Raw genomic sequence first — 19,915 nt, forward strand, 5'->3', positions numbered from 1 at the left:
TCATATTTACTATTCAGTTAGTATTTGGGGTGATTGGTATTTACATCTTAAAAATAATGTGACACCCACCCCTCACAGGCATTGTGCTCTGAGCACCGAGAGCACCCCCTCATGGGGAGGGGAGGCTGGGTGCTGCAAACACCCTGAGTTTGCCTTCCCCTGAGAAGTGTTATTCTTTCAAGAACCTGCATCCCAGGCAGATTTTAAAAACCCATTACTTCAAATGCTGCTCTCATTTCTCGTAGTCCTGTAACTTTTAACAAATGTCTATTTGAAAAAATCACATGGGCAGAGGGCAATGGTAGAAAAGCATGTAAAATAAAATCTCCTCCCCTCAGAGCGCTCCATTGGGTCCTAAATGCCCTCCTGAGAGCTGTCAGAGCCGACGCATGTGTGTGTGTACATTTTGTCTGTTGTTTGTAAGCTTGGCTGTGACGTTCTCTAATGGTCATGCCAGGGAACCTAGGGGGCACGGAGCTAAATGAATCATACACCATGGCCTATTCCCACCCAGCAAGGTGCCCACACTATGTGCTTCCTAATTACATGCCTTTGTATTCGCTGTCCATCCCGCTTCTGTGTGTGAGTGTGTGTCCGTGTCTTTGAAAAATAGGTGTATATTGTTCGTTTACAGATTTGGCATTGTGTTTCAAATCCCATTCTGTACCCCGTATTTTCATTCACCCTGTGTTTGGGGGACTCTCCCTGATGCCATTATGTCCAGCCCATTGACCCCTGCATCATAGTCATGGCCACGTTATGTCCTTCCCCTTGTGATGGACACGTGGATTTCAGCTAGCTCCCCTTGCAGCCTTGAGACCCCGTAAGCAACTCGATATAGGCCGTGGTATCCAGAGGTTCCTCACACAGCACTATTGGCGTACCTAACGGCCCTCCAGCTGACGCAGTCCAGTGTGCCGAGGTTAGCTCCCCTCGCTCCCGATGCTGACTCAGGGTTTCTGTTCATCTCTCCTCTCACTAGTTGTGTTGAGCATCTCCTCAACCCCCATCTTGCTCCTGTGAATTCCCTGTGTATATCCTGGCCATTGTCTATTGAACCTCATGCCCTTTCCATTTTGATTCGCAAAAGTTCCTTTTGTAGTTTGTAATCCTTAACAGTGTGAGACAATGCAGTGCCTCCTCAGGTCCAAGTCCCTCTTAACTTTGTGCTGTCCTTTTTGGAATAGAATCCCCTGATTTTGATGTAATCTTATCCATCGATCTGTCACCCTGTGATTTGTACTTTTAGGATCTTATTTAAGAAATCCCTCCTCAAATTAAGGGCATAAAAATATTCTGCTGTCCTTCTTTCTAAGACATTTATCATTTCACTTTCACATTTAGGCCTTTAACACTTTTGTATTGTAATTTAGCTTTATTTTAATACAGAAAGTCAGTTTTCTATTGAATAACCTATATTTTCTCCCTGATTTGTGAAGGCACCTGTTATATACTGAGCTCCACAAGGATGGGTCTATTTCTAGACTCTAGATTCTTTATTAGTCTACCAGAGGCCTAATTCATGCATGGGTGGGGTTCATGCATGGGTGGGGTTCCTTGGCCCGGCTGACAATGGGGCTGATTTGGGTCATCTTGCCCAGCCCCGATCGGGCCAGGATGGAGGGAACCGCAGGAGATTGGCTGTGGGAGTGCACTGACCACCAGGGGGCAGCTCCTGCATTGAGTGTCTGCCTCCTGGTGGTCAGTGCACATCATAGGGACCAGTCCTAACAGTCACTTAGGCTTTTATATATATAGATTATTCTGACATTTTAATAGTTTAAAGATCTGGTGGGATAAAACTGCCATTCTTTAGTCATTTTTTTTTTCAAACTTTTGATAGCCTTTTATGATTCTCTGTTCTTCTGTACATATTTTAGAGTCATCTTGTCTAGTGTCTCCCAAAGTCTTGCTGAGATAACATATGAAACTGCATTGAACTTATGGACTGAGTTGAAAGGAATTGATATGAAGTTAAATCAGTCCACCCATGAATATTTTATATCTCTTTCCATATTTAAAATATTTCTTTTACAGCATTTATAGTTTTTCACAAAAATGTCAGGCAGTTTTTAACAGATTCCTAGAACTTTATACTTTCGGTGTTAGTGGGATGATTATCTTGTTATCTGCTATATATTCTGTGTAATTATTGGTGGCATCACTGACCTATTATAATTGTGGTAAAACACACAATGGAAAACTACCATCCTACACATTTCTTTAGATTCATAACAAAATTAAGACAAAGGTACAGGGATTCACATATGCCCTCTACCCCCTCCGCCCTGCCCATCCCCCACCAGAGGGCACATGGTTTCAATGGATGAACCTACACTGACACATTGTGTTAGGGTCACTCTTGGTGGTGCACATTCTGTGGATTTGGACAAATGTATAATGACATGTGTCCAACTTTCGTTGTAATGTCAAAAACTAGGAGCAATACAAGTGGCAGCAGTAGTACAGGGGTGGCCAAACGATGCTTCTCCTTGCAGTGGGGCACCACTCAGGCAAATAATAATAAACAATGATGCACATGCAGCCTGGGCAAATCTAAAAATAATTATTCAGAGTCAAGGAAACCAGATCCCCAAAAGTATGTACATTTCTAGAACATGCAAACTGGTCTGCAGTGACAGATGCAGATCAGTGGTTGCCCGGGGCGTAGGGAAGAGGGGGACAGGGATCAGAGTAAGAGGGACAGTGAGGAAGGAATGGAACAAGGTGAATAAGGTATGAGCAAGATTCGGGGAGTGATGGTCTCCAGGTAGAAACACATGTGCTACTTACCGAATCATATGCTTCAACTTATACAGTACCGTACAGCGCATGCCAGTTATACCTCAGGGCTCACAGGAGAAATCGCAGTGGGAACTAGAAAATGACTGTAGGTAAATGACAAAAGCGCCACAGCAGTCGGCTGGAAAGAGAACAATAGAACAAAACAACAGAACAAACCCAGCCGAGGAGAAGGAAGAAACGAAGGTGCCCTGTGAGCAGTGACCCCCTCCCCCCTCCTTTCCCATCTGATGGGTTCACCAGCCTGTTGGGTTTTACGCAGATCTCTGTCACATAGCCAGGACTGATCGCATCATTGATTATTGGTGATCCGTTTGACCCCCAGTTCCTCTCCCACCCCCTCTAATTATGTAGTCTGTTCCCCTGGCAGCTGGCCCCCATCCTCCTAGAGTCACCTCATTTTTGTAAACTCGGGTGTGATTGAAAGGGGCTTAATACTCAGTGTCACACTGACAGATGGTCATGCTTCCAGCAAGAACAGCCGTGGCCCAGAAACAGCGTGGTGGCCGGAGCGCTGCCCGCTGGCTGCAGTCCTCCTGTCCTGTCCTGAGGGAATGAAATGAACAGCCACCCGAGAGGCCGTCACGGATGGGAGGCAGTGGGCAGGTGCTGGCGAGGTGTCCTGTGTCCCTCACAGGGGACAGAGCAGTGTCCCGTAGTCCCAACCTGCGGGGCAGGACCTGGGCCAGGGGCAGAGGGCAGGCGTAGGAGTGAGGCTGCAGTGGGCTGTCGGTGGGGAGGGAGGTGCAGAGCTACCGCTGGGGTCACCAGGCGCTGTCTGGTGGGTCGGTGGGCAGTTTGGCTGAAGGCAGCTACGGCCCCCCTCAAGGTTGCATGGGTCACAGTGACGAGAGTGGGGTTAACCATCTCATGGCGTGTTGCGTCAGCTGGGCTGTGAGAAGGCGCCAGGGTCTCCAGTCTGATGACCCTGGCCTCTGTGCTATGGACTACATGGAGCTGTGGGAGGAAGCAGAGACCACCGCTGAGGGCAGACAGTTTGGTTAGTCAGAGCTGCTGGGGTTGGGGGTGGGGGGCGGCCCCACTGTGTGGGCAGGCCGGGCGGGACAGCTCCATGGGACCAGGGAGGCTCAGGTGTGTCCCATGGAGGTTGGGGCTCACTCTCCAGAAGTGGGGCTGCCTCTGTTGGGGCGCAGGCTGGGCTTTCTCTGAGGACCCGAAGTTGGAAGCAGGGACAATAGTTAGGGCAGCTGACCAAGTCCTGACTGTCTGGGCCAGGTGCTGAGGAGGCTGTGGTTGGTCAGAGCTCTCCTGTGACAACTGGCCTGGCCACGGGCAGCTTGCACACTCAGCCTCTCAGGACTGGGCCAGGCACTTTACGGATCCAGGGACTCGCGGGAACGGCAGTGCCCTGAACCCTGTCCTCTGAGAAATGATGTAAGGAAGGTGAGAGAGAAAGCGGCCTGGGCAGCGAGCACAGCGGCCGAGTGAGCACTCAGCACCTGGTGGTTCTTCCAGTGTCACCCAAGCAAGTGTCACCAGCAAACTGCTCTGAACCCTGCACCCTCCCCAGGGAAAAGCAAAAGTCACTGGGCCCCTTGGCCATCACTGGGCATTTATCCTCCTGGTGAAGTTCGGTCCTGACTGCCCTTTGTGATGCTCAGGGGTGGAGCCTGTCAGCAGTGGCAGTGTGCACCCCACTTCCACCAGGGCCTCCACAGAGCCATCCGGAGCTCCTGGCACTCTTCTGGAGCATGTGCCCGAATTAACGACTCATAGCAAACCGAGCTTTCTGCAGCGTCAGTGTTTTAGAGTGGGCCCAGGAGGTGGCATTCTGCCTAAGGATGGCCTGAATTTCCACAGAAAGGTGCCTGTGGTTTTGGTAAGCATCCAGTCATGTCCTGCTTTTCCTTGTAAGACAGGAGACCTGTGTTTTAATTGTTTGAGAAGGCGGGAGAGGTAGGAATTGGAGAATTTGCCTGCTTGGCACCTGCTTATCGACCTGCATGTACCTGGTGCACAGTTTAAGCTGGAACAGATCAGGGACAGAGTCCTTCCCCCAGGAGCTTACATACTGGTAGGGGTGGGGAGACAAAAAAATAGACATGCAAGTAACACAGGAGGGGCTGGTACAGGGCACCAAGGAAGACTTTCCACAGACACATCGAAGGGGACCGTGGTTCCAGGATGAAGCGCCATGGGCCATGTTCCGGGATGGAGGATCCAGAGGAAGGACTCTGGAGGGGGCAGCAGGACCCTGGTGGCCCGAGCTGAGCGTGGGAGGCCCCGAGGCTGGAGGGTCAGGGAGAGGAGCTGGGTCAGACGGGCTGGCAGCTGTAGGGATGATGGCCTTTTCTCGGAGAAGATGGGAGTGCTGGCGGGTTTTGTGCACAGGAGTGACCTTGTCCGACCTGCATTTTCACAGGTCAGGCAGCTGCTGTTGGGGATGGGCGCTAGGTTGGGGGCCATGGGGGACGTAGGAGAGGATGAATCAGTGGAGGCGGGGCTGTGCCTCAGCAGAGGTGGCGTCTGGACCCCTGAGAAAGGAGGTCTCTTCAGTGACAGGGACGAAGGAGCGAGTTTGGCCTGAGGGTGGGACATGGAGCTGGGTGGGCCAGGGTTTAGGGCGAGGTTCCCAGCTCTGACCATGCTGGAAGGCCGGAGATACGGCAGAGGTGGTCGCCAGTGGAGAGAGTGGACACGGGAAGAAGACAGGGGAGCACTCATGTTTCTACATTTGCTGCCCCCACTCACCTCTGACCTGCGCTGCAGAGGCTGTCCTACGGCCACCACCTGGCTGCCATCCCACCAGACTTTCCCCACAGTCTGGCAGCTCATCTCCACAAAAGACCCTCTCGGGAAAGCACTTCCATTGAATCGGGTGGCCCCACCCTCCCTGGGAGGCCTCAGGAGCTCCTCGCCCTGAGGACAGCCAGGGCCAGCGGAGGCTGCTCAGGCCTGTCCCTGCCCTGGCTCCACCCTGGCCTGGGCCTGTCCCCCGCTGGGTCTGGGTGGTGGCTCGTTCCCTCTGCCTAACTCCCCCTCTGGGCCCAAGTTCAGGGTCACCTTCTCTGAGCCTTCCCTGAAGCCAGCACCCCTCTTCTGCTCTGTCGTGGAACCTTGCTCTCCCTCAAATGCATTTCAGCTCAACTTTTAATTCTTGATTCATGTGTTTTCCTTTTGACTGCTTGTCCCCAGGCTCCAGGACCATGTGGGCTGTGACGTTGGTCCCATGGATGAGGCCAGCACTGAGGGTGCGGACTCCCGGGCTGCAGAGTGTTTCTCCCCTTGGGGCTCAGAGAGAGAGCAGTGGCATGTTTGAGGGATGATGTCTCAGTTAGAGCTCAAACAAGCCCCTGGATGTCAGCGATGTGAATGACTGGTTCGGTGAGGGTCCTGCAGTCAGCCCCAGTGCGGTTCCAGTGTCGCCGCTGCTGTGACTGACAGGGCAGGCTCAGTGACCAGTGGGCAGCGAGAGCACACACCTCCTCCCGAGGTTCTCGCCTCCGAGTGTGAAAAGGACCCTGAGCCAGAGGTGTCGCTAAGGACCAGGGAAATGACCGTTGAGTGGTTTTAAGGACTCCAGAGAGATCATTTCTATTGGAAGTGATAAAACATTTACTCTCCCTTTTGATTTTTCTCACATGCCTCATGGATACCTTGCTAGAACTAACCTTCAGTCAGCGTTTCATTGTGGCAAAATGCCATTTTACAGCCAACATGATTTTTTAAGTAGCTTTTTCTCTATAACACTTTAAGCTGCTAAGTTGGTTACTTCTAGCTGCTCTCTTTTTAATTGGCTGACGTGGTGCAGCATTAACGACATCTGCACACCCAGCAGGTGGGCGTCAGGTCTGCGCAGACGCTGCGCCCGCTGAGGCCCGCTCCCTCTGCCCGCAGGTGGAACGTGGTGGGCATCCAGGGCTCCCTGCTCAGCATCTTCGTGGAGCCCATTTACCTCTCGAGCATCATCTTGGGCAGCCTGTACCACGGGGACCACCTCTCCAGGGCCATGTACCAGCGGATCTCCAACATCGAAGACCTGCCCCCTCTCTATACCCTCAACAAGCCTCTTCTCAGTGGCAAGTATCCCAGCGTGACCTCACCTCTTCCCCACGAACGCGTGTGCAGTGGCCACGCCGTGTGCATAAAAGAACCACAGGGAAGCTGCTTGTGGGGTAGCTTTTCCTCGGGGGACAGACTGGCCACTGAAGGGGGGAGAGGGTTGTTTTGCGAGTCCTGGGGCCAAGGTATCTCTTACTGATGAAAGCCTCACCATTTGTGAAGGATCGACAGCCCAGATGTGGCACCTCTGTGTCTGTCTTTCATGCATATGCATTGAGGCCCTGTCTCCATGGAGAGACAAAAATGCTGTGGAAATTACACCCATTGGCTGTCTGAGACCCAGCTGGACTGGCCACTAGCATATGTGGTCAAGCTGATGAGCTGCCCCTGCAGAGCCAGCCCTGTGCAGATGGCAGCCTAGCCTTTCTCCTTGCTCCCAGCTTGCTCTTAGGAGGTTGGTCATGTCATTGAAATGTGCCCTTGACACATGAGTGTGTCAAGGATGTGATTGTATGGACCAGTGCAAGCCCACGTGTCAGTGAATCTGGGGCTTGTCCTGTACGCTCACTGTTACTGGTTTGTTGGTTCTCTCTTAGAATTTCAGTGGCTATCAGCAAAGTGAACAAGAGCTTTTGAATTCAAGGGTCCAAACTTCTCAGTTCACCCCTATTTTAAAAGACACAGGTATTTTTTATCCTGCTGAAAATATCATTTTACTTACCTTTTAAGCTCAGAACTAAAACCATAGCCCAAACTCCCCGAGTCTCCTGGTGTATGTGTGCTGGCCGCAGCGTGCGGTAGCAGACTGAAGCCGTGTGGTACCGAAAGCGCGGCCCGCCGACCACAGCGCTTACGCACAAGGGGGCACACAGGTTGTCTCAGATAAAATGTCACAGCTCCCTAACCTTAGCCATTATTTTTGAAGGAAAAGTAGAGTCTGATAAAACAATTGTGGGGAAGTTGAAACGGTAGCATCCACACCCATGGAGCTTCCTGGAAGTTGTGAAGTGTCGTTGTGTTGGCGTCCGGCTGTCTCATGCATCAGAGGATAAGTTTCCCCTGTTTACTCCCTGTTCTGCATTTGAGAACTGGGCTTCATTTCGGCTGCCACTCATCTCCTGGACTCAGAGACACGGAGAACACCGTGTGGAGCACATGGCCCACAGGCGCTGCTCAGAGCAGCTGCTCGTCGGTGTCTTGATGAGTCTAAGCAATGTCGAGTCCATAGCAGAGTCTCCGAGGACAGGATCATTTTCTAAAGGAATATTCTCAGATACTGAAATGAGAGCTCATTTTTAAAAGTCAGGTTATTTTTATCAGATCAGATGTACATGAAGTGCATGAATGGCTATAAAAAGATACTGAAGCATAGCCTTTGCAAGACAGAGGCCTTAAACCCATCGGTGCATTCTACATGTTTGAAAAAAAATATGAAATAGATGACAAAATAGAAGAACCGCTCTTCATTCTCCTGTCCCTAGTATCATCTCCAACCCCAAAGCCGGGGCCCCAGCCATGGGGTTAGGGCCATGCTGAGCCTACACAGCTGGCAGCCAGAGCCTGAGGCACAGCCGAGGCTGGCTGCTGTAGCTCCATCCTGTTGGCAGGTTTGTGCCTCAGTTTCTCCCTCTGCCTAGTGATAGGGACAGACCAGGGGCCTCCATGAGCGAGTGTTAGAGTTCTGTGAAGAGCAGAGACAACACTCAAGTATCGGCAGCAGAATGTTCTCGAATGCTGACCAGTGGCAGCAGCATTCTGGTGTAGGGCATTCTGATAAAGTGACAATGTTTAGATCTTCAAGGATAAACAAGATCTGTCTCCATTGTATATTTTTGGAGGAAAATGTAATGATACTCTAGCAAAATGAAGCAGACATACCTCTAAGAAAGAAAATAGTGGGATCCAATTATCTTATAAGTAAACAATATGATGACAGGATAACTCAGCAGCAAGCCTATTTTGAACAGAGAACCACGTCAGAACTCAGAAAAGGATGTTTTTCGGAAGAAAGTGAATATATTTTCACAAATAAACAGAGAAGCTGAACAGCCTTTCAAAGGTGAAGGGACATGCCTCTTTCATAAACAACAAAACACAAAGGCGACGGGAACTCCAGGAAACCCAAACAGCTGTTCAGGAAAGAAGCGGTTCAGTGTACACCACAGTAAAAGGAGGTCTGTGATGATTAGTTTCTGCATCATCCTGGCTGGCCACAGGCACCCAGAGTACTTGTTCTTTCTGGGGGTGTCAGGGGGTGTTTGCAGGTGAGGTCAGCATTTGATAGGTGGATTCAGTAAAGCAGACTGCTTCCCCAGCGTGGGTCCACCCACATTGAATCCACTGAGGCCCATGTTAAGGAGTTCATCCCTTTTTCCTGCCTGGCTGGCTGAGCTGGGACGACTCATCTCACCTTCTCCTGTTGGCCGGGACTCACACCGCCGGCCCCCTGGTTCTCTGCCTTTGGACTCAGACAGAGCTACACCGCCAGCTGTCCTGGATCCCAGCTCACAGCCAGCAGCTCATGGGACTTCTCTAACCCTAACCCTCCCCAACCTGGGGAGCCAAGCCCTCGTCATAACTCTCCACGTACCCTACTGTCTGTCTCACACGGTGTGATGTGGAGCAATTGCTGGAAGTGGGGACAGAGGCTCCATTTGAAGTTGGTCTCCTTGAAAGGTAACAGACTTGTTAACGAATGAACAGTTTTCTCTCCAGTCTGTCATGCTGCTCAGCTCCGCAGTGCATCTCGTGGTCACTGCTCTGAGTAATTGAATCAAATTACTTTGACTGCCCTGCACTGAAACTACACATTGGCTACAGAGAGAGAGTATGAAAGGCCAAGGGCCTGGCCACGAGGAAATGGGACTCATCAGTAACTCAGAGATAAACTAGACCGAACTAGTTTCTTAGAACTCACGTCAGAAGTGACAAGTGGAGCCACAGGGACACTTTGCAGAATGGTGGCCCTGAGTGAAAATAAGTGAATGAAGCATTGGTCCTAGAAATGGATGAGATGTGGTAGGAAGACATGTAAAGAAGTTGGTTCTCTCATGGGGTGTAGGGTTTGCGAGGCAGGGTGGGCCCAGCTTCAGGGTCTGAGCTCCAGGGCCGGTGTCATCCCCCGAGGAGCACCCAGTATGACTTGGCGGGACCCGGAGCTACAAAGCCGCTTGCCGTCCTCGTGCAGGCTGCCCGGCTACCCGGCTCCCTGCCCTGGGGAGTCAGAAGTGGTGTGAAGCTGAGGTTCCAGGCTCTGTGGACCTTCAGCCCGCCTCCCAGCAGACAATGATCCCTGGGCAGTGGGAGTTGTGGGAGCCCCCCTGGTCCCACTCACCTGCCGGGTGGGACTCCGTGTCACCTTGCCTGTCTCTCCCTGCCAGGCATCAGCAACGCAGAAGCGCGGCAGCCGGGGAAGGCTCCCAACTTCAGCGTCAACTGGACGGTGGGCGACTCGGCCATCGAGGTCATCAACTCCACGACGGGCAAGGACGAGCTGGGCCGAGCGTCACGCCTGTGTAAGCACGCGTTGTACTGTCGCTGGATGCGTGTGCACGGCAAGGTACTGAGGCGCCCGCGGCGATGGCCGCCCCACTCCCCATCGCTTGTCCGTCCTGTCACAGCCCCGCCCCGTCCACACGACCCTCCCAAGCCTGTTCCCTCTGGCGGGGTTCAGCCTGAGATCTGGCCCTGGCTCGTCACCCTAACGCAGCTCCGCTCAGAGGCAGCGCCCCTTCTCGCCCTCCTGCCGGCACCTCCTGTCACCTCAGACGAGGAGCTGGGGGCCCACACGATGGGCACTGCTGGGCGCAGTCAGACCCGCAGGAAGGATTTTAGACCTTTTCCCTGCAGTGAAAACCAGCAGCAGCAGGACCCTTTCCCCCAAATAAGCCCCAATTTAGCAAATCTATACACTAGCTAGTTTTCACCGACTTGTGAGTCAGGCCTCTAGTGTTAGTTGGTTAGGAAGCTGGCTTTGGAGGAATAGACGAGTTGCAGGAACTCAGCTGTGAGTGGCCAGCGTAGAGTTCCAGTGACCAACCCTGTGGTTTTAAAGAGCCACCGTGTTGAAATGGGCATTGGGATCCACTGTTTGCGGGTGGCAGAGCACCGCCCGTTTGCAAGGCTGCTCCTTGGGGTGGGAGGACGACCCTCGGAGGACCCTGGCTCTGTCCCACGCGAGGGCGGCCCCTCTGTGGGAGCCACCGTCACCTGGTGGCCCTGCCCCAGGAGCCAGCACAGCACCACACACCACTGTCTGAACATGTTCCGTTTTAGCTTCTGTTGCTTTTTAAATGGTTGTGCTTGTCTTCTCGTCTTCACACAGGTTCCCACCAGCCTGCAGCGCTCCAAGATCCTCAAGCCCAACCTGTACCACGAGTCCAAGCTGGTGGCGAGGGAGTACCAGGCGGCCAAGGCCTGCATGTTCCGGGCATTCATCAAGGCGGGGCTGGGGGCCTGGGTGGAGAAGCCCACCGAGCAGGACCAGTTCTCGCTCACACCCTGACAGGCGGCGGCAGGGGTGGAGCGCCAAGCGCCCGGCACCCGGCGCCTTCCCGAACCTCCATCCGAACTGGGATGGGCACACAGCGGGGGGCGGGGAAGGGGGGTCCCGTGCCGCCCTGGGCACCTCTGCGGCACCATCTCCCCCCCCAGGGCCCAGTGACTGCTTTCAATCTCCGTTTACGATAGAAATTGAGTTCTACTGAGTAGGGCTTCCTTAAGCTTAGAAATAGCAATTACTTGGTGTGAAATTCTTGAATAAATAATTTATTCAGAGCTAGGAACATGATTTATATAAAATAAGTACTTATGCCAGGTCACTCTTATGCCACATTATTTTAATTGCAAAAAAAAAAAAAAAAAAAAAAAAAAAAAAAAAGCGTTCTCTATGGAGGAAGAGTAAGTAGAGGTAGGAAGTAGTAACCGAGGGAAGTACAAGTCCACACTCCACATCCCCGACGGGGCCCAGCCGCTCCGGAAGCTTCTGTGCTCCTCGTAGGATCATATCACAGAAAACCTCCCTTGGTTCACTTCTATATAGTCAGGGGTGAATGGGCCATTCGTTTGGGTTTTGAAGCAGTATTTAACCTTTTGGGACCAGTGGGAGCACATCCGGGCTACCGCACAATAACCAGCCTGACCCCACTCCTCCCTCTGAGCCCGACGCCATGAGCGAACACTCATTTTGAAAAATACCACTTAAGGCATCTTTTTAAGTTATTCCTTTCAGCTTTATCAAAGGCACATTTGAGAAGAAAGCACGCAGGCCGAAGGCGGCAGCACAGTGGGCGGGGCGGAGTCACGGCAGGGAAGGGTGCTGCTGGCAGGTGAGGACCCAGGGGTTCTGCTCAGCACCCTCCAGCACACAGGACGGCCCAGGGCAGGCGAGCCAGGGGGTCAGGGCTGGTCGAGGCCAGCTGCCCCCCAAACTGTGCTCAGAGACCCATACCAGTGACCTGTTGCTTCCACTCGGGGTCAGCGCTGAGTGGGTGGAGGAAGTGCTTCGAGCCCTTGGCTGACTCTGGGTTGTGGAGGGGCCCATGGGCGCCGTGGGGAGAGATAGGGGACACCCCTCCCCACAGCGAAGTCCCGGCGCCGACACCGGTGGCATCGGGCTGTGCACCCAGTGTCCCGTGTCCTCAGGCTCAGAAAGCGCAGCGTGTGAAGCCCTGCTGATCACATCCTGGGGGGCCCACATGCGGGACTCCCAGGCTCAGGCACCAGCATTCCCCCTCTGGAGAGTGTTGCTCGTCCCCAGCCCCCTGAGGGCGGGCTCAGGCCTGGTTCCCATGCGCTGGCACTTTCCCCATCGCAGGGAAGGGCCCTCGTGGTGCCGGCCCTCCCCGCAGGCTCGCCCACGCCCGGAAGACATCGGGGAGGCCCTGTGTTTTTATGCTTCTCTCTACAAATGGTATTTTTTCTAACGGGGAATGGGAGATGGACTTAGTTTTTAAAAAAAAAGATGTGGATTTTGACGACAAAGCCCAGTGGAAATACATTCCGTAGACGAGTCCCGTCCCATGTGTCCTGCCGTCCCTCTGTCAGATGCTGAGAGAAGTCGGCTGAGTCCCTCTCGCCCAGGTGAGTGGAGGCCTTACTGTGTGCCGCTCCCGTGGGACCCGCGCTGGGCACCATCCTGGGCCGGGCTTGTGTGACCAGCAGGGCAGGCTCGATGCAGGGCTGGGCCTGAAGCACCCAGGCCTAGCCTGTGGCTGCCTGGGAGGAAGGCAGGAGGCCCACCCAGCCCCTGCTCCTGGGACAGGGAAACCCCTAGGACAGGCGGCCGGAAGCTCTCCCCTGAGCAGGAAGGAGGGTTGGTCGGGTCACTCCTGCAGAGACAAAGCACTTTAGACTGTCCCCTCTGTGCTCACCGCGCTCTGGACACCCAGCTGGCTCCTCGGGGCATTGATTGGCATCTAGGGTCCTCTATCTGGACTTTTGAGACGTCACAGAAAAATTGACACAACCAGGGACTTGTTTTTTTTTTGTTTGTTTGTTTTTGAGAAAAACGTTAAGTTTTGAGGACTTCTGACCAGTGGGGTGGGGAGGGTTTCTGCTCTGGCAGCTAAACCTGAGTCAGTTCCACAGGAACCAGTCACCGCCCAGCCCAGGCCCTGGCGGCCAGGCTGCTGGCAGGAAGGGAGTGGAAGGGACGTCTCGGGTGGCAGGACGTTTGTGTCGTGAGCCAGGCTCTTCCAGGCTGGGCCACAGCCGGGGGCCGGCATCCTAGCCACGTGGCCCAGCCCCCATCACCTGCTCAGGGTCAGCCTCACCTTCTCAGGCAAGGGGCACCGCCATTTCGATCCCGGATCTTCATTGAACCTTTCTTCCTATTTGGGAGATTTGCATTGTCATCAAAAACAAATTATTTTTGAATGTCCCCTCCAGCCAACATCTCGGAAAGGATTGGTTTCTCTGGAATCCATGTTTATTCGAACCACCTCATCGGTCTCCGCGCTGTAGGGTCGCTTTGTAAAGAAGCGCTTCCTGTTCAGTGACTTCTCGTGGCTGCTGGGGAGCAGCTCCATCCCTCCCAGGACCTGAGAGGGGACAGAGGCTGCATGTCCTCCTCACAGAACACGACACAGACGGGCCCCTCCATTTTCAAACTATGTATACCAAAATGTAAGGTCTACCCCAGCCACAGAGAAATAAAATTAGCTGGCTTTTCCATCTCTACATCCTATGAAATCTCTCAAAAGGTTTCCGGCCGTGTACATGGGAAGGGCAGAGTACTTGTGATCATGTGTGTCCAGTTCTGTGTGTCCTTGTCCCCCGCGTGTCCTGTGCCCACCTCCTGCCCACAGCACACAGTGTGTCCACACGATGGGAGGGGGTGGGGGACAGGGTCTGACCTGATTCTGGCTCAGCGGCTGCACTTCCCTGCACGCTGTTTGAAGGGATCAGCCTCCAGCCCCCAAGATACCTGTCCAGGTGCCAGGCACACCTGTTCGGGCTCCGGTGTGGCTGATGGTGCGCCAGGCCTGAGGGCATCCTTTGGAGGTGCCCACCAACGGCGGAAGGCATGGTCTCCGGAGTGTTGATGGGGTGAGCCCGAAAGCCCTCGCCCTCTCAGACTGTAGGCTGTGTGCTTTGAACTTGACTTCTGAACTTGGACACTTTATGTGACTGTAATTCGGCCAACAAACCATCGCTGAGACGCCCCTCGGTGTTCCCATATGTATATTGATGTATATACCACACGTCACACCTGCATGCGCTCCTCGCGCACCGAGACCCGTGGGACCGAGCATGAGACGCTGTCACGTAGACAAAGGATTTGCAACATCCTCAATAAAACCAAGCGTTTCACTACCGCCGTGTGCTGAGTCTCTCTCCTGCCTGACCCTCTCTCCCTGGTCTGCTGCCAGGGCAGGGCCGGCCGGTCCTCTGAGCATCAGCTGGAAGGTGTGGATAAGTGGCCAGAGCTGGGGCTGTGGTCTAGTGGGGCCAGCTGTGCTGCTCCCAGCTCCTCCCATTAGGGGACAGGCTCGCTGGGTCCCTGCCCTCCTCCATTCCTGGCTTTTTCACTACCTTCCTGAGCACGCCCGCAGCTCCCACATGTAAGGTGTACAGAGGGCGCTTAGAGCTGCCCTGCCCAGCCCCTTCTGTAAGTGATGACGCGGTGAGCCCAGTCACCGCCAGGCCATGTGAGGGCGATGTGGGCGGGGAGGAGGGGCACAGGAGGGACTGGGACACCAACAATAGCCATGGACCACATCAAGCTTGTCAAATGCTAACACATGGCCAGATAAACGAGGCATGTGGCCCACAGGCCATGAGTTTGACTTGCTTGGTCTACATAGACCAGGCATACAGGCCCAGCAAGGGTGAGACAGGGCATTCAGGCCCAATGAGGAGAGAGATGGGCATTCAGGCCCAATGAGGAAAGAGATGAGCATTCAGGCCCAGTGAGGGGAGAGGCAGAGCATTGAGGCCCACTAAGGGGAAAGACAGGGCATTCAGGCCCAGTGAGAGCCAGGCAGGTAGATAGGACGTTCGGGCCGAGTGGGACAACACAGCTACCAAGTGACAAGCCAGAAGCCTGTTACTTAGGACTAGTGTCCCAAAAAGACACACGTAGTAAACCGAGGGGAAAACTGGCTGCTAGGGCCGTAGGTTCTGTGGCCGTGGAGACGTGTGATGCTTCAGGTGGGTGCACAGCGCAGGAGAGCCTGGGAGGAGCCACATCCGGTCCTGGTGCATGGGTGATGGGATCCGGGGTGATTTTTATTTTATTTCTCTCATCTATTTGTCAATGTGTCTATAATTAAATGAGAAACAAGGAAACGTTTTTGAAACATTAAAAGCCCCATGCAAATAAAAAGCCCTGATAGAGACAAGTGATTTGTTCTATTGCATTAAGTTTGAATCTATTCTTTTCACACGATAAAAACGATATTAAAGTGAAAATGTTGCATTAAAGAAGAGACAAATTAAGCTTCATAGAGAAGACGGGGTGGGGGTGGGGAGGTGACATCTTACAAGTTCAGTCCAGGTTCCTGGGGCGTCTCCCGTGGCATCATGTGGCATCGGACTCCATGCCTGGGGTACAAGTGCCCGGTGCTAGACAAGGACTGCTGCCCCGGGAGCCATGTTCTCCTGGGGAAGGGTGGAAATAAACTCCCAGACAGACCGACGTCCAGCAGACGCTCGGGGGGAGAAAGGCTGGGCAGGGTGGGAAGATTTGGAGGCTGAAAGGGCAATTGTGTGATCAGTCATTAAATTCTTTAGATTTAATATGCAAAATGAAACATTACATTTTGATTATTTAATAGTTATTATCAGTAAATTATTTAGTAAAGACAGAGGGAGCAGCCGACAGAGCTGGCAGCTTGGAGCTCTGTCCAGTGTGGGCACAAAGGCTGAAGTTCCAGAAATTCGGAGCAGTAGTTGGATACAGCCATTGTTTAAAATCCTGTTATATAAATGCAATTATATGATGCTCCAGCCCATGATAACGTGGCCACCTCCAGCTCCCTGGTGGGATGGACGTGTGTAACAATCAGGAAGGCCGAGCTATGAGACTTCCCAGGGGTTGATCTGACATCATTCCAAGCAAGATCCACAGAGTCACAAGTGCGTACATGCCAAGAAGAAATGAGAGGTTTATTTTAAATCTGTAATATTCATAATAGGCCAGCAATCGCTGTAAAAACCTATGATCAAACGATTGCATCGTAAGCTATAAAAGTATATGAGTCCATAGAGGTTTCGAAACCTTTCAGAGATCAATAGCAAAACCAAAACAGCCCTGTGAGCCCCTCCCAGCTCTGCAGGGAGCCTCCCCGGTGCCCCAGGGCCTTTGCTAACCCCAACTCCAACTCCAACATCCCTTGGGGCCTTCCACCGAGCCCATGGCCCCGGACCCCTGTCCCAGCCCGGGAAGGCCCTTGGGGCACCCACAGGCCACTGATGTCCCCAACCCTGGACCCTCCTGGGGCTGCCCAGTCCAGGGTTGGCGAGGCGTCCTGCTGTGAGTCCACCCCCCCCCCCCCCGCCCCCCATGGCCTCATTTTGGGGAGAACAAACCTGTTTCTTCTCAGCAAATGATCTGAGCGGCTGAGCAGAACAGGCTGTGAGCAAACTCAGATAAGGGCGGCCTTCACACCGTGTTTGTGTTTCTGCTTTTGCCTAGAACTAATCGGCTTACGATGGACACCCGGTGACCGGGAGGTGGGGGTCCGTGGCACTCGGCTCACTTCTCATAGAAGCCCGTTCTCGCCGGGCCTTCGTGGCTGCTAGAGCTTCCCTCCCAGACGGCGCACGCCCGGCCGCGACAGGGGAGGGCAGAGCTGCGTCTTGTGGAGCTGTCGTTGCTTTATCCTGGGCTGTTCTCGCCAGAGAGGCCGGCTGTGGATGGGAGATCAGCACTGCCCAGCAGGCTGCCAGCCTGCCACTCCCCCTCCCTCTGTGCTCGGCTGCCCGTGGGGCGAGCTGACCTATCGGCTCCCATCACCTGTGCCGGGGGCAGCGAGGGGAGGCAGGCTCTTCGGGATTACCTGCCCTGTGCAAACTGGAGACGCCACCGGACAAAGCCGATTCCTGGCCACAAAGCGGGTGCCCTGGCCCTTGACCACGAAAGGGAGGAGGCTGCATTTCAAACTGCATTGCCGTCCCCCAGGCTGCTGGGCTCACCTCAGCCGGCCCCTCTCCCCACAACAAAGCTGGGGGGAGACAGGGGAGACGTGGAGACGGCCATGCAACTAGACCTGCCTGTGTGGTGAGAACAGCAGATTGCTTCGTGCCCCCAAGGTCAAAATACTGCGGGCAATTTGCTCTTAAACCAGTCACATGTCTGGAGCAGCCTGTAGGTGCAACTGCTGTCACCAGGGGGCCCCGTTTCCCTGCCCCATCGCTGCCTCTCCTCTCCTTCCCCTCCCACCCCCCCACTTCCTGCTGGGCCAGGAGACCTCTGCATCCTGCAAGCGGGGATGGTTGTCCTGAGGACACTACGCCAGCCATTTCCCAGGCTCCTGTTCCCAGACCCACCAGCCGCAGGCCCAGGCCGCTGGGAGGTCCAGGCCGTGCTGTGACACCTTCCAGGGAAGAGGGAGGAGGGAAGAGGGTGGGGGGGAGGAGGGGGCAGGCCCAGGAGGCTCACACTGTATGGGAGCTGCACCCACGCGCTGTTTTCTACCTCAGTTTCTTTAAAGGACATAACAGTCTCTAGAGTAAAATTACACCCATGTCCCATTGGTTTGTGACTGTCTGTACGTCTGTGCTTTACAATAGCACAAAGGAGGAGGGGACTGCACTTCGAGGAGCTTTGGGGATGTGAACTGAGAAAGTGCATTGCAAAGCTCAGGGCCCTGGAGGTGGATTCATCATGGCGGGCAGGGAGAGGGGGAGTGTTATTTAAGGCACTTAGGAGGTGCAGCGAGTCCTGATGGTGGGGGCAATGGGGCGGGTGGACAGGATGGCAGCAGCCCAGTAATTTCTCTCCGGGGCCCCCGTTAATTGCGGGACGCTGCAGGTGGCAGCGTTCCTCCTTCCTCCTCTTTGCCTTTCCCGTCCTCCTCTGCGCAGCTGGGCGGGAGGGGGTCCTGGGGGCTGCGGGGCGGGGAGGGCAGCCTGTGCTCCACAGAGCTGTAGGGAGGACCCTGAAGGGTGCCAGGGGTCAGGGTCAGGGTCCTGGGGAGTCCTCCTGCCTCTGACTACCTGAGGCTTTCCGTTCTGTGGGAGGTCCAGCCACTCTGCTGGGGATTCTCTCCCGGATGCGTCACCATAAATGACAACGGAACCATGGGAAAGCGTTATTTATGTTTCTTGGAACCAGAAACATTGAAGACAAGTTAAAAACAGCTCATTTCCACCATCTCCCTAAAGGCACCATCTTCGAGTTTTGGCCTACACACAAACACACACACACACACACACACACACACACACACACACACACACACGGACGTACAGACGGTTCATACTATCCTGACGTGTTCCCTTTCCACTTCAAACCGAATGCTTGTCTGGATCCTCATCATTTTACTGCATTTTCCTCGCCGCCCACCTGCCGATGTGAGAGAAGAACGGCGAGTTCCCGTAACTCACCACACGCCTCTCCCGTCTCACACAGGCAGCCAGGCCTCCCTGCCGGGCGATCTCGCTGCCACGGACGTGCCTCAGCTTCGTTCCCAGCAAGATGCTTCCCTGAGTAAGTCCCTGCCAGCAGCACTGCTGCGTCCACACACCCACGTCGGCATGGCGTTCGCTGCCTGTTGGCCAAACTGACAGTGATCATCCTAAGTGCTGTTTGCCAAGGGGTTGTGTTCAAGTTGGTCCAAAAAGAATCAGGACAGCCCAGCGGCGTGGCTCAGGGACTGAGCGTCGACCTATGAACCAGGTCACAGTTCGATTCCTGGTCCAGGAACAAGCCCGGATTGCGGGCTTGATCCCCAGTGTGGGACGTGCAGGAGGCAGCCGATCAGTGATTCTCTCTTATCATTGATGTTTCTATCTCTCTCTCCCTGTCCCTTTCTCTCTGAAGTCTATATATATATATATTTTTAAAGGAATCATGACTCTTAGGCCATCCAGATGTTTGTAGAGTAAATGCTTCCCCCCTGCAAATGAACCGCACATCTTATCAAAGACAGAAGCCGATCCGATTCGTGTGGCCCTGAGCGAAACAAACTTCACCTATTGTGACCTGCTCACTAGTTACCATGACTTTTCTTTTTACCGGCGCTGACTTGTTAAAAGCGCGATTTCAGACGATTTATTATTTGTGGTAAGAACACCCACTGTGCTAGCGTTTACTGAGCTCTTTTGTAAGCTCCTGGCACCCCCAAGCAGCGCTTTACATGCGTTCTCATCGCCATGACAACCCGGAATCCAGGCTTGCAGACTCCCGCAGCGCCAGTGTGCGGGAGCAGGGGCCCCGTCGGGCGAGGATGGGGTTCCCGAGCCCAGACCAGTGCATCCAGTGCGTCCAGCACTACTCTCTTCCTCGGGGAGCTGGGAGGGACACCAGAAGACCAGCTACGGTCACTAGCAGGCAGGTGTCGGAGTCACTTCCTTCTCATGGGCTCCGGAGCGGAGACAGAGACGAGAGGCAGGAGAGCAGCCCTCACCGCAGTGCCTGGCACCT

The 19,915-nt window shown here is 54.0% G+C and overlaps 1 protein-coding gene across 3 annotated transcripts in view; it reads left to right on the plus strand.

The window, feature by feature from the left end:
* The window catches only part of ADARB1 (adenosine deaminase RNA specific B1), a 98,639-nt gene extending 83,999 nt beyond the window's left edge, over positions 1–14,640 (plus strand). For 2 of the 3 annotated variants that reach the window (XM_045585298.1, XM_045585299.1), the window contains exons 9-11: positions 6,661–6,842; positions 10,206–10,384; positions 11,150–11,483. In XM_045585298.1, the coding sequence (XP_045441254.1) occupies positions 6,661–6,842; positions 10,206–10,384; positions 11,150–11,329 (541 nt within the window). In that variant the 3' untranslated portion in view covers positions 11,330–11,483. Of the gene's footprint in view, positions 1–6,660; positions 6,843–10,205; positions 10,385–11,149 lie in introns of all 3 variants that reach the window. The other variant, XM_045585297.1, reaches the window with a different exon arrangement.
* Positions 14,641–19,915: the final 5,275 nt, after the last annotated feature.

The sequence above is a fragment of the Pipistrellus kuhlii genome, unplaced genomic scaffold (assembly GCF_014108245.1).
Source record: "Pipistrellus kuhlii isolate mPipKuh1 unplaced genomic scaffold, mPipKuh1.p scaffold_m20_p_2, whole genome shotgun sequence".
NCBI lineage: Eukaryota > Metazoa > Chordata > Mammalia > Chiroptera > Vespertilionidae > Pipistrellus > Pipistrellus kuhlii.